General features: G+C 44.9%; 1 protein-coding gene across 2 annotated transcripts in view; it reads right to left on the reverse strand.

Moving 5' to 3' along the window:
- Nucleotides 1-14451, reverse strand: part of camsap3 (calmodulin regulated spectrin-associated protein family, member 3) — a 199321-nt gene that overhangs the window by 138683 nt on the left and 46187 nt on the right. For both annotated transcript variants that reach the window (XM_052041823.1, XM_052041822.1), the window contains exon 2: nt 1817-2076. In XM_052041823.1, coding sequence (XP_051897783.1) covers nt 1817-2076 — 260 coding nt within the window. The remainder of the gene's footprint in view (nt 1-1816; nt 2077-14451) is intronic.

Raw genomic sequence — 14451 nt, forward strand, 5'->3', positions numbered from 1 at the left:
CTGAGTCCCATCTCTCAAAATGCACAGAATCACTGAGGACAAAAGGGGGCCATTCAGCCCAGTGAGATCCTGCTTTCAAGTACAGAATGCTCTCCCTTTCATTGAAACCAAGAACTGAACAGGGTGCCTCATATCTGGTCCAATGGGTTTCTTTGGACAAGGAAGCAGCATCACAGAGACAATCTTACATGCAAGCAAATATAGTACTCAAAAAAAGATGCTTCAGAATCCACTCCAATTTCATTACCTACACTTGACCTCATCCACCAATCCCTTAACAACATTCTCTTCAAAAGAAAAAGCAGCTCCACTAGTTCACACTAAACAACAACATAATAAGAGCCTGTAAAAACATTGATGGATTTCTTCATAATTTAAATTTTAAAATTTTCTAAAATATGCCCATTACAAATTCACACAACTCCCACCGTGGGGAGAACGACATCACAGTGTGGGTGCACTCACACTGTGTCATGGTGAGCACTAATGACTCAGATCAGTTCCACAGCCACCAGAGACCCAGCAGAGTCACCACAGTGACCTGGTCTGGCACGGTTGTTCCATTCCAGTCACTTGGTCTCCACAGCCCTGCACCTCCCCTGACAGACTGAGTACACAGAGAACGTCCTCCCAAGACGGGAATTATTTGTTAACGTTAAGTAAAAGCTCCTAAATCACCCCAGACAATTAATAATCATCCAGAATCCCATCTGCCACCTGCTACCAGCCACCCAATAAACAGCTGCTATTCACTCTACTAATAACCTTTCACCCTTCAGGGGAGAAAAGGGACAAGCAACATTTCTTATTAAAAAATAGGCACCGGGAGCAAGGAAAAAGAATCTACAGTTATTGGACCAAATTAGTTCACAACGTGATTGTAAGAGACTAAGTATATAATACATTCCAGGGGAGGTAATTGTTACTTTGTTCTTAAGTGTAACGCTATATTTTGCATTCAGTTATTGCTTTTCCCTTGTACTGATGTGGTGAAATGATCTGTATGGATGGCAAACAAAACAAGGTTTTTCACTGTACCTCGGTACATGTGACAATAAAAAACCAACACACTTTACAATGGGATTTAAACTCAAAAGCCCATTGCCCCAGCTGGGAGTAAGCAGCCACAAGACTGGGTGGTTTCAAGTCTGAAGTCAGCGCAGCCACCACACTATCAAACCAGGAGCGTTATCAGAGAACACAGTTACTTCTGAGGACAGTTGGGTTAGTGGGGGTGGAAAGGTGAGGGTAAAACAAACAGCCAGAGTTCTTGTATCTATTCTGCGGAAAAGCCCATTTGATAGAGGCAAGAGTTAGAGTACCAAAAGGGAGATTACCAAAAACAGGAGGACAGAGATGAATACAGGGAGGAGGATGAGGGCGAACGAGAAATGGAAAGCAGCGGATAACAATTGACCTAAAGAAGAAAAGATCAGTGGAGATAGTGAGAGACTGCGAGAAAGAGTTATAAGATTGAAGGGAAACACCGCAAGTGGTCAGTCACAGGTCCCAGCATCCTCTCCTATGTCCAACAGTACTTCAGGCAAGGTCATCTTTGGTCACTGGAGCAAAGCAAGTGTATTGGGCACCAGTTGTATTCACCCTATTCAGTTCCACTGATCAGATTGCAACAGTATATTGAGGTAACAGCACAAATAGTGAGTAAGGCACCCCCACATATTCACACCCTGAGCAGCAGTGCAGAGATCCTTCAACATAAAATGACCTGGATCTCTGAAGCAGCTACTGTGCGCATTACAAATTGCCCCAAGGGACACGGGTCCAGTTGACACCTGTCCACGCATTCAACCCTTACCATTTTGATGGGCTTCTTCCGGAGATCAGCCTCCGTCACCACCACCTCTTGGTCCTTCACCTGGAGTCCTCTCCGCAGCAGAGCCTGGAGAACGGCGGTGTTATCCTGTGGTGGGCCGAGCTCATCGCGCGGCAGTGTATGACCACACACCCGGCAGTATATGTCCGAGGAAAGCAGCAGGCGGATGACTGGAGGCTTGATGTGCTCCTGGTCATATTGGTCAGTGTAAAACGGCTCCCTCAGCTCTTCTGGCACATTCTCTGCAAAGAACAAGATAAGGGAACATGAGCACTGCAGTCTCCCACTTTTGCTCTTCTTTCTACATCTACATTCAGCCCAAAGTTGGAGGCTCCAACCCTTTGCTTTAGTCCAATCAGGTGTACGTAATGTTTTGTCGAAATGATTATGGCTCAGTTGGTGCAACACTTGCCATTGCTGGGAGGTTGTGTGTTTAAGTCCCACACCAGATGCACAATCTCAGCTAACCTTCCAATGCAGTATTGAAGAAGTGCTGCCCTGCGTTGTGGTAGGATTGCTCACCAAACCAAGGCTACCCTCTGTAGTCAGAGCAGGTCGAATGGGGGAAAGGCTGGAGATAGCCCCTTTGCCCATCAGCATTCTGACCAATTCTTAATCCCTCAATTACTAGACTAATCTATCTACCTCAGACTATATTTCTTTCTTCTCTCTCTTTCTTGACCTGCACTAACGTCATTATATTTTGTTGTACATGTATAATTTATGTTAACTTAAGTTTGTTAACTTATATTCGACTTTTCTGTACTGTACTATAAAAAGCTAAAATTTTCATGGCATTTATTGGTTTGTATGCCTATGACAATAAACTTGAATCACATTCTCACTTCAGTAATGACCAACTCTGAATCTGTCCAGGGTGACCTGCTGTTGAATCCCTCGACCACACCATCCCTGCCTCCAGCACTGATTAGTCCCCTACACTCCTTCTTCATTCTATTCTCCACAAACTTGACATCACCCAAAACAAACATCACCCAGCCCATGATCTGAACTTAGACTGTCCAATTCACCCATCACCTTGAGCTTACATTGGTTTAGTCATGATATTCTGACCCTCATTTTCAAATCCCTCCATAAACTCGCCCCTCCGTTTCTGCAGCTTCCTCCAATCCTACTACTGTTAACTGCAACCCTCCAATTCAGACCTCATGTATCCCGGAATTTAACTCCAGCACCACTGGGGGTCCTGCCTTCAGCTGCCAAACATCCTTCTCTCCACATCCCTTTCCTCCCATGGTAAAAAAATACGAAGGCAAATTATATTTTTTTAAATAAAAACGATGACAGATTAAGTGCTGTTGGTGTTTAAAAGGGACTTGGGAATCCAGAACACAAATAAAATTAATATGCAGGTACAGCATGTACTTAGGAAAGTAAATGATATGTTGGTCTTTGTAGCAGGAAGGTTTGCATACAAGGTTAAGGACATCTTACTTTAATTATATCGGGGCCCTGTAAAACCACAGCTGGAATATTGTGCGCAGGTCTGGTCTCCCTATGAGGAGGAGGATGAACTCGTATCAGAGAGAGTTAATTCCTGGGGAGGTGGGCATTGTCAGAGGTTGAGTAGACTGACCCCATCCTCCAGTTTGGAAGACCATGAAATGATCTTACTGAAACGAACAAAATACTGACATGGCTTAACAAGATATATGCAGGGACAGACTGGGATGCCGAGAACCAGGAGTTAACAGCCTTAATGCAAGGAGTTAGCCATTTGGGGCCAGAGGTAAAAAAAAAATCACCCAGAGGGTGATGATTCTTTGGAATTCTCCACGCCAAGGCTGGTGAGGCTCATATTCCGACATCAGATTGTTTTATATTAGAGTCTTACAGGAACAGACCCTTCTGCCCACCACATCCATGCTGACCTTTTTGTCCATCTACATCAATCCCATTTAACAAATTAGGACCGTATCCTTCTATGCCTTGCCTACTTAAATATCTGTCTAAACATAGTAATTGTCCTAGGATAGCACAGGTTGGTGGTGCAGAGGTGAAAGATCGTCCAAGATCTTACTGAATGACACATCCTTCCTCCATCTCTTATGCCCTTGAAAATCTTCCCATCTGTTAGACCTCTGTGTGTGACAGCATGAAATTTTCATTTGGCTATGCTCCTGGGCTACTGTGGCTACAGTAAAGAGGGGCTGTGCAAACACAAGTTGCTTCCTGTGTTGCTGCTTTCAGATGGGAAATCGGCTGCCACATTTTGGGACTGTAAGCGTTTGGAGCCCACCAAAGGCTGTAAGAAGCTTCCATGGAAATGCAGGTCTGACTCCACACCCCCTGTAAATCCTTCCCAACAGCCTTGTTGGATTCGACTGTCTTAAGTAGTTTTTGTTTAAACATGTACGGTGTTTAATACGCCTCAAGCGGCTGCATGAGGAATGGCTGCGTCCTAGCTTATTGGTTTGTCCATCAGGTGAATGTGTGTTTTCTCATTGGTTGGTGTTGCCACAGGTTTCCTGATTGGACTATTGTTAGCTAAGGAGTACCTCTTATCTCAGGTATAAGAGACGTCATTTTTTGTTAATCTCTCTCTTGCCCTCTCTCCCGCCCTAGCTCATCTTTAGTTCCTTTTGTCTCAGCTCATCTCCCGGTAGTAAAGTTAGTGCCATGTGCTCTGTGACTGTTTCTTTGTTTTAAACTATTCCAATAAGACTTTGTGAAGCACCAAGTTGTCTTCAACTCATTCTTGGACTCCTGAAAGAACCTGCAGATTTGAAAATATCCAGATCCAACAGCCCCAACTCAGCTGATTCCAACCCAAAGTCAGAAGGTCATTGGTTCAAGTCCCACCTCAGACACATTCACAGAATCACAGCTAGCACACTTGCTGCCAATACTAGGGAAGGCCCATCTCTCAGAAAACATGTCAAACCACCTCCCCTTTGGGTTTAAGTAGGGTTACTTCAAAAACCAGGAAAGTTCTCTCCTGAGCCCTGACCAATATTATTCCCTCAATGAACAACTAAACATGGATGCCACCATCATTGCAACTTGAGGTTTTACTGTCTGACTGGGTTGACAGATTCATACATTGCAGCAGCAATTACCGTACAACAGTACAAAATAGTTTTAACACCCTTCGCAACATCCCAAGAACATAAAGGTGCTACATAAATGCAAGCCCTCCATACCTACTGCCAGGCAGGGAGTTGCCATTCTATAACATGGTGTCATTCAGACCTTAAGCAGAGCCTGGTTTCATTACTGGTTAAGTACTGATGCACAAGCCAATTTTTGGCTTTAAGAGGATAAATTGCAACATGTATGCCCCAAACCAGGGAGCCAGCAACAGCTCAATGTTCAGGCTGAACTTCTCCACTCAGCAAGTCAGAGGGAAAGTTTTAATCCATTTAGGACACCCCAGCTGCTACTGGAGAGCAATAGCAGAGAATCCTGAAACCATGTGTCTATTCCGATCTCCACATTTCCGGTTTGAATCCATGACACCATTGATGGCTGCACCTTCAGGATTCCAAGATATAGAGGGATAGGTTTAAGGGGACTGAAGGAAGAATTCTTTCACCCAGTAGTTGGAATCTGGAACACGCTGCCTAAGGCAACGTGGAGGCTAGTAGTCTCACGATATATCAGTACTGTCTAGATAATCACGTGAATCACAAAGCCAAGTGCCAGTAAATGGAATTAGTACAGATAGGTGCTTGATGGTCAGCATGGAGAGATGGGCTGAAGGGTCTTTTTCTGTGTTGAATAACTATGACCAAGCTTTTAGTGACCTCTTCCGGTATCTCCACCTTCAGCTCACTTTTGCAGTGCTTTGACAAACCAGATGTATATGGCTCCAAACCTCTCACTGACCCTCTCCCACTCTCTACATGCTGAGCATATGTCCTGGTTACACAGTGGGAGCCCAGCACTGTCTGCAATCTACAGGAAGGAGCAGGACACCAGGATCCACTCTCCTTGGGGAGGAGCGCTAGGAAAAGGCCTGTTACAGCATCACAGATCACGTTAATGTGAAACTGAGTCTAGGGTCCTGGCTAACACTTATATCTCAAATAAATAAACACACCTCTGATCATCTACCTCAGTGCTTGAGGGAGCTTCTCATCAGCAAATAGGCTCCCATCTCCAGAAGCATTACATCAACTACAAAGTGCTCTGGGATAGTGCAAGAATGCAACTGGAGTTGCATTGACGCAAACTATTTCTTTCCTTCAGAATTAGTACACCAAGTTATGACAAAGCTACAAGGTGGGGAAGTCAGTTCTGGCTGCAGTCACTGCCAGCATTTCGATCTCCCTCAGCCTGAACCAAACCTACAAAGTCATTAATACCTCAGGGCTCCAAGGCCAACCAAAGCCAATTTATACAGGCTGTCTAACAGCCTCTGAATGTAGTGCAGTTCAAGACTGGGAGATCTTCCCCTGTGGATGCACAGTTGATGTGGAAGAAAGCAGCAATTTATAAATGTTCTAAACACAGAAAATGTTAGAAAACCCAGCGGGTCAGGCGATATCTGTGGAAAGAGAAACAGTCAACATTTCAATACGATTTAATGGCAGCAGTTACCAGCACATCGGTCTGACCAAGAAGCTTAACATTCTGGTAACTGCTGCCATTGAGCCATTTCAACTCATCCTATCATGAACATTCCCTGTGTTCCACACATCCCCACCTCCCCCTCCAATTGAAAGTCTGCATCTCTCCCTTTCTCAGTTCTGACAAAGGGTCACAGACCCTTGGCGTTGGCCATTTCTCTTTCTGCAGATGTTTTCCAGCATTTTCTATTTTTATTTCAGATTTCCTGCATCCGCAGTTATGATCTTCAACTTCTATTGTATACACGTCTTCACAACTATAGCATTTTTCAAGCAATGAAACATCTTCCCAATTCTTCCTCCCTATCCCTTGTACGATAAAGAACTCCTGACCTCACATTTTATCTCGTTATGGCCCTTGCATCTTATTTGGTATTGGTTTATTATTGTCACTTGTACCGAGGTACAATGAAAAAACTTGTCTTGCATACTGTTCGTACAGGTGTTCGTTCATTACACAGTGCAGTTACATTGAGTTAGTACAGAGTGCAGTGAGGTAGTACAGGTAAAAACAATAACAGTACAGAGTAAAGTGTCACAGCTACAGAGCAAGTGCAGTACAGGTAGACAATAAGGTGCAAGGTCACAACAATGTAGATTGTGAGGTCAGAGTCTATCTCATCGTACAAGGGAACCGTTCAATAATCTTATCACCGTGAGACAGAAGCGGTCCTTGAGCCTGGTGCTACATGCCCTCAGGCTCCTGTATCTTCTGCCTGATGGAAGAGGAGAGAAGAGAGAATGACCCGGGTGGGTGGGGTCTTTGATTATGCTGGCTGCTTCACCAAGGCAGCGAGAGGTAAAGACAGAGTCTAAGGGAGGGAAGGCTGGTGTCCGTGATGCACTGGGCTGTGACAACACAACTCTCTGCAGTTTCTTGCGGTCCTGGGCAGAGCAGTTGCCATACCAAGCCAGGATGCATCCAGATAGGATGCTTTCTATGGTGCATCGATAAATGTTGGTGAGTGTCAAAGGGGACATACCAAAGTTCTTTAGCCTCCTGAGGAAGTAGAGGCGCTGGTGAGCTTTCTTGGCCGTGGCATCTACGTGATTTGACCAGGACAGGCTGTTGGTGATGTTCACTCCCAGGAACTTGAAGCTCTCAACCCTCTCAACCTCAGCATCGTTAATGTAGACAGGTGCATGTGCACCACCCCCTTTCCTGAAGTCAATGACCAGCTCTTTTGTTTCGTTGACATTGAGGGAAAGGTTGTTATTTGACTACCTGCAATGCACTCACTCTGGAACTGGAACACCATATTCTGCATCATTATTGTTTTTCCTTCAGTACTAGCTTTATGTAAGGAATGATCTGTCTGAACAGCATGTGAGCAAAATCTTTTCACTGTACCTCACTACATGTGACAATGATAAATCAATTACCCATACACCTCATCTATACTGCCACAAGTGAGGTCCCTGTGTAGGAATATGCCAGAGAGATTGGGGACAACTCAAGAGCTGATACTTTGATGTTAATCTTCTGAATCTGAAGGAAAATAGCAGCAAACAACTGCATTCACGTCCAAGGTCAAGTCCCATTCTGCAACTAGGGCACACGGCTGATTCTCCAATGCAGTACTGATGGGGTGCTGCACAGTCAGAAGTGCTAAATTCAGCTCTGGTGAGAAGATGGGAAGCAGCTTGTGTGAAACATGAAGAGCAAATAAAACCAACTGCTGGATGAACTCAGTGGGTCGAGCAGCATCTACAGAGGGAGATGGACAGTCAACATTTCAAGTCGCGACCCTTCATATTAGCCCAGTCCTGATGAAGGGTCACAAGCTGAAACATCGACTGCCCATCTCCCTCCAGGGAATGTTCATGATAGGACAAGTTGAAATGGCTCCATGGCAGCAGTTACCAGAACGTTAAACTTCTTGGTCAGACCGATGTGCTGATAACTGCTGCCATTAAACCATGTTGAAATGTTGACTGTTTCTCTTTCCACAGATATCGCCTGACCTGCTGGGTTTTCTAACATTTTCCGCCAGCTCCTGGTGTGTTGCTCCAGAGTTCTCCCAACAGTTTTTTTTGCTCCAGATTCCAGCATCTGCAGTCCTGCGTCAGCATCGATCTGTAGGGTCAAGTGGCTCAAGCACATTGGGTAGCCACGAACTAAAATGTATCTTCTCGGTCACAACAGCTTGGGGCAACATCCAACCAACTGATTCACACTTTCACCTGAAGGCAACTGGTGGTCAGGTACAAGTAGTGAGCACGGTCGCTAAACATGTTGTGCAATTACCTGCCTTGAGGTAAACTTCAAACACAAAAGGGAGAGAAAGCCAGTTTCACAACTTGTCAGCACAGAGAATAGGAGGCAGGACAGCAATCAAAGGGTCAAAATGAAATGTTTCCATTGAATAACAAGGCAGGTTAATAAGTAAACAGAGGACAGGCTCTGTACTTATTCCAGGGGCCGACTGCTGGTGTGTGTTTTTTTTTCACAGACTTCTCAAACGTGATTTTTGGCAAACAGTCGATCATTAAAAAAAACTACCAGCCCCAACACAGCAGTGTGTGTGTGTGTGTGTGTGTGTGTGTGTGTGTGTGTGTGTGTGTGTGTGTGTGTGTGTGTGTGTGTGTGTGTGTACACAAAATATTTGCAATAGCTTTAATACTTTGCAAAACAAAACAGCTACAAGAGGAACTCAGTGGGTTGAGCAGAACCTGTAGGGACGAGATAGGAATTGTCAATGTTTCAGGTCGAGACCCTGCATTGGGACTTTTAAAACTCAATCAGCCCGAGGACTTGCACTTCTGTTCATTGATTCCATCCGGGACTGACATGTGGCTTAAACCCTTTGGCTGCGTCAAGGTGACACAAGGCAACTAAAGCTGGAGTTCAAACCCAGAGGAAATTACCTCAAAATTGGAGTTAGGTCATCTCAAGCTGGTTCGTCATACAAGGGCGAGCAGGAATCTGGAACTTGCTTCATCAAAAGAGATGATGTTGAGGCCAGGGAGGGGTTTGCAGGATGTGGGTGGGGAATTGAATTAAAATTGCAAAGCTGAAATTTATAGGCTTTTGTTAATTCATAAAATGTTTGTGAAATCAAAGATACTTTTGTCAGACAAGGTGGTGAAGTGTGACAGGAACTAGGCACGCAGGTGGGGCTAAAGTGCACCTTAACTTGCTTTTCTGATGCAACCAGTCTACTGCAGAGAATCAGGTCCTTACAGCCCACATCAGACACCTATTTACACTGATCCCATTTGTCCATCAACTGCACCCCCTACATTAGTCGACACGCCAGGGACAATTTACTTGGCCTTTTAACTTACCAACCTGTTCAACTTTGGGTTGCCAGAATCAGATTTATATCACTGACTTATAAGATGTGAAATTTGTTGCTTTGGGGCAGCAGTACAGTGCGAAGGCATAAAATTACCATAAGTGACAAAAATAAATGAATAGTGTGAAACAAAGAAGAATAACGAGGTAGTGTTCGTGGGTGTTTCAGAAATCTGACGGCGGAGGGGAAGAAGCGTTTATTGTGGGTCTTCAGGCTCCTGTACCTCCTCCCCGATGGTAGTAATGAGAAGAGGGCATGTCCCAGATGGTGAGGGTCCTTAGTGATGGATGCCGCCTTTTGAAGGCACCCTCAGTGGTGGGGAGGGTCACGCACGAGATGGAAACGTGGGAGGAAGCCAGAGCGCCCAGAGGAAACCCACACAGTCACACAGGGAGAACGTGCAAACTCCATGCAGACAGCACCAGTCGACATCAAACCCATGTTGCTGAAGCTGAGAGGCAGCTGCTCTACTACCTACACCACTGTGCTGCCCTGATAAAATGTTACCAACTTGGAACGTCACCTCTTCTCTCCTTTGCTGCTGCCTGACCCACTGAACATTTCCAGCAGCTTTATTTACTGGGCTACGAAGCTACAGACAGGCTACAGAAAAATGATTCATAGGCCTAAATTTATCTACACGGTTACCATAGGAACATTCACAAATTGCACTCTCTGACAAAACTGGTCACAAAGCTGCTCCTCTGTGGTGTATGCGTATGCACACAAGCACAAATGTGCAGAGTACCTTTAAGAACTGGGAGGAATGATATATTGTTGTACCGAGTCTTAGTGGAATTGCTGCTTTTAATAAATGATGCCATTTACATCTCTACCCATTCAGTAACTGCACACAGAAGCTACAGTGACCCAACCTTGGTCAACGAGGTTGGATTTAAGGAGCATCTTAAAATGGCAGAAAAGGGACAGAGCAACAAAGACATTTAGGAAGGAAATTCCAGAGATTATTTTTACTCATTGATGAGTTGTGGGTGTCCCTGGCAAGGGCAGTATTCATTGCTCAGCTCCCATTGTGGTTTGCCAGCTATTTCCAGAAAGCAGCAAGGAGTTAACCCCATTACTACAGGTTTGGAGTCCCAGAGGCCAGATCTAGTGATGACAGATTCCCTGAGAGACTTCTGTAAACCAGTTACACTTTCACAACAATCTGGCAATTTTACAGCCACTGTTACTAATGGTAGGTTTTTATTCCAGATTTACTTAATTAATTCAAATTCCCAAATACCACAATTGGATTTGAACTCATATCTCTGCATTGTTAGTCGAGGATTCTGGATTTCTAGTCCAGTACGGCTCCCAGACACCAGATGCCAAGGTCATCTTAAAGTTCTTTACAGTCTGTGTGGTACCTAGCCAGATTGTGCACAGTAAGCTCCCATAAACAGCAGTGTGATAATGAACAAATCTGTTTGGTGGTGTGCACCGCGTGATATATTTGGTCAGGGCACAAGAGATACCGCCCAGCCTCCAGGGAATTTTTACATCCATCCAGGGACTGAATTTACAAAATAAATGAGGGGTATTGATAGGAGAAATAAAGGGAAACTTTTCCCATAGCAAGTGTGTCTAAAACTAGAAAGCACAGGTTCAAGGTACTAGACTGGAGGTTTAGAGGGAATCCAAGGAGGATTCTTTTCCACCCAGATGGTGGTTGGAATCTGGAACACAATGCCTACAAAAGGGTGGGTCTCACATTTGAGTACTGAGATGAGCACTTGAATTGCCAAGGCATAGAGGGTGACAGACCAAGTGCTGGTAAATGGGATTGGTATTGAAATGTAGTTGATGGATATGATGGGCTGAAGGGCCCATTTCTGTGCTGTGTGACTCCATCTCATGCTGAAAATGGCACCTCCAATATCTCTCTGTTGGAAAGGGTGCAGAGGAGATTTACCAGGATGCTGCCTGGTTTAGACAGTATGCATTATGAGGAAATACTGAGGGAGCTTGGGCTTTACTCTGGAGAGAAGGAGGATGAGAGGAGACATGATAGAAGTGTACAAAATATTAAGAGGAATAGATAGAGTGGACAGCCAGCACCTCTTTCCCAGGGCACCGATGCTTAATACAAGAGGGCATGGCTTTAAAGTAATGGGTGGGAAGTTCAAGGGAGGTATCAGAGGGATTTTGTTGTTTTACCCAGACAGTGGTTGGGGCATGAAATGTGCTGCCTGGGGTGGTGGTGGAGGCAGGTACATTGGTCAAATTCAAGAGACTGCTAGATAAGCATATGGAGGAATTTAAAATTGAGGGATCTGTGGGAGGAAGGGGTTAGGTAGTCTTCGGCGAGGTTTAAAGGTCGGCACAACATTGTGGGCCGAAGGGCCTGTATTGTGCTGTACTGTTCCATGTTCTATGTTCAACAGCGCAGCCCTCCATCAGCAGTGCACTGGAGGACTAACCTGGAATTTTGTGAGTTAGTCTCTGGAATCCCAAACTTTGACCCACGAAGAGAGAGTGCCACTGCACTTAGCTCACATCAACCTGGTGATTAAAACAGGGGCACCAGAACCAGAGGAACACTGACCTCAGGAAGCTTATCAAGTACAACAGTTGCAAATGGTTTGGTTTGGACTTCACCCACTGACACAGCGAGGTGCAGTTTGTGGCCAGGAAGCGCTGCAGGCAAGGACTGAAGACAATGGTTTCAATTTTCCCCAAAAATTTAAATACGCAAAACAAAAGACAAAAACCCTTTCAGAGAAACAAAAGGTGTACAAAATCATGAGAGATTTAGATAGGGTGAACGCACATGGTAATTTTCCCAGGGAAAGGGAACTCTAGTTTTTGAGGACACAGCTTTAAGGTGAGAGGTGAAAGATTTAAAAAGGGACCCAAGGGGGCAACTTCTTCACGCAGAGGGTGGTGCATATATGGAATGAGCTGCCGGAGAAGGTGACCGAGGCAGATACAATAATAGTTAAAAGGCATTTGGATAAGTACATGGAGGGAGGTGTTTAGAGGGATATGGGCCAAATGGAGGCAAATGGGACTAGCTTGGTGGACACTGTGGTCAGCACAGATGGGTTGGGCTGAAGGTCCTGTTCTCCGATTATGATTGCAGATACTGGAATCTAGATGAAAAACACAATGATGCTGGAGGAACTCAGCAGGCCAGGCAGCATCCGTGGAGAAAAGCAGGCGGTCAACGTTTCGGGTCAGGACCCTTCTTCAGGACCTGAAGTTCGTCCTCCTGAAGAAGGGTCCTGACCAAAACCCCTTCATGTTGAAAGGGCCACAGACAACGTGATCCCGGTCAACAAAAATAAAGGCTATTCACCCTTCCCAACCTTCAGTCACATCAGGTCAAATTCACCTCAACTCCCATCACCCACTTTGGCTTCATAACCTTTGACTTCTTGTCAACAAGTTCAGTTGTAGGATACATGCGTTTGTGGGACAGAAGTCCACGTCCCAAAACTCTGAAAGAAGATCCCTCATTTTCCTTCTATAAAGGCCTTTAAGTAGAAAAGTCTTGTGCTGTATTTGCATCATTGTAATTACAGAATAGGCCATTCAGCCCATTATAGCATGCTAGCTCACAACAGGCATTGGGTTAGCACCACTTTCCAGCTCTGCAAGTTACAGCTCTTCAAGAGTCCATGCAGATGCCTCGACTGCTCTCTCACTTCCACAACCTCACCCCCGCTAAAGCAAAATAAAACTTTCCTAAATTTCCACCACCTCTCTCCAAATCCTTCTGCCAATTAACAAATATGTTCCCTTAGTTACTGACCTCACTGCTATAAGGAAAATAAATCTTCTAGTTTATTCCATCCAGACCATTCAACCATTGTTCATTAACAATGCAACCTGGACATTTGTACTCCATTCCCCCATCAAAAGGCTGAAGTTTCTATATACCTATCCCACCTAATTAATTTAAATTCTTAGATAATCCACAATTTTGTTTTATTTATTCATTCAATTTTCAGGATCTGGGTATCATTGCAAGGCCTGTCCTTAAATGCTCGAGAAGGTGGTGATGAGCCGCCTTAGAATTGTAGAGTCATGTAGTTATGGAAACAGGTCCTTCAGCCCAACTGGTCCATGCTGACCAAGATGCCAATTCAAGTTAGTCCCATCACCTTCTGAACCTTTCCAATCCATGTACCTGTCCAACAGTCTTGTAAATGTTGTTATTGTACCTGCCTCAAACACTTCCTCTGGTAGCTCATTCCATATATGGACCACCCTCTGTGCACAAAGTTTGCACCTCAAGTTCCTATTAAATCTTTCCCCTCTCACTGTAAACCTTTGCCCTCTAGTTCTTGATTTCCCAACTCTGGGGAAAAAGACAGAGTTCATTCACCCTATCTATGCCCCTCATGATTTTATACACCCCACTGTCTCATACTCTCCAAGGAAAGTCATCCTAGCCTTCTTGAACCACTATGGGCCTTCTGGTGAAGGTGCTCCCACAGTGCTGATGGGGAGGCAGTTCTGGGATTTAGATGCATTTATGAAGGGGGTCTGGCGATGTATTTCCGAATCAGGATGGTGTACAACTTGGAGGGGAAGCTGCAGGTGGTGGCGTTCCTGTGCACCCTTCTTGGTGACAGAGGTCACAGGTTATAGAAGCAACTGGAGTGCATCTTGTAGATGATGCACACCATAGCCACTGTGCACCAGAAACAGAGGGAAGGAATATATAGGGTGGTGATGACGTTAGATCAAGTGTGTTGCTTTGTCAGAGTGAGTGGGC

This window comes from Pristis pectinata, chromosome 31, assembly GCF_009764475.1.
Source record: "Pristis pectinata isolate sPriPec2 chromosome 31, sPriPec2.1.pri, whole genome shotgun sequence".
NCBI classification, from domain to species: Eukaryota; Metazoa; Chordata; class Chondrichthyes; order Rhinopristiformes; family Pristidae; genus Pristis; species Pristis pectinata.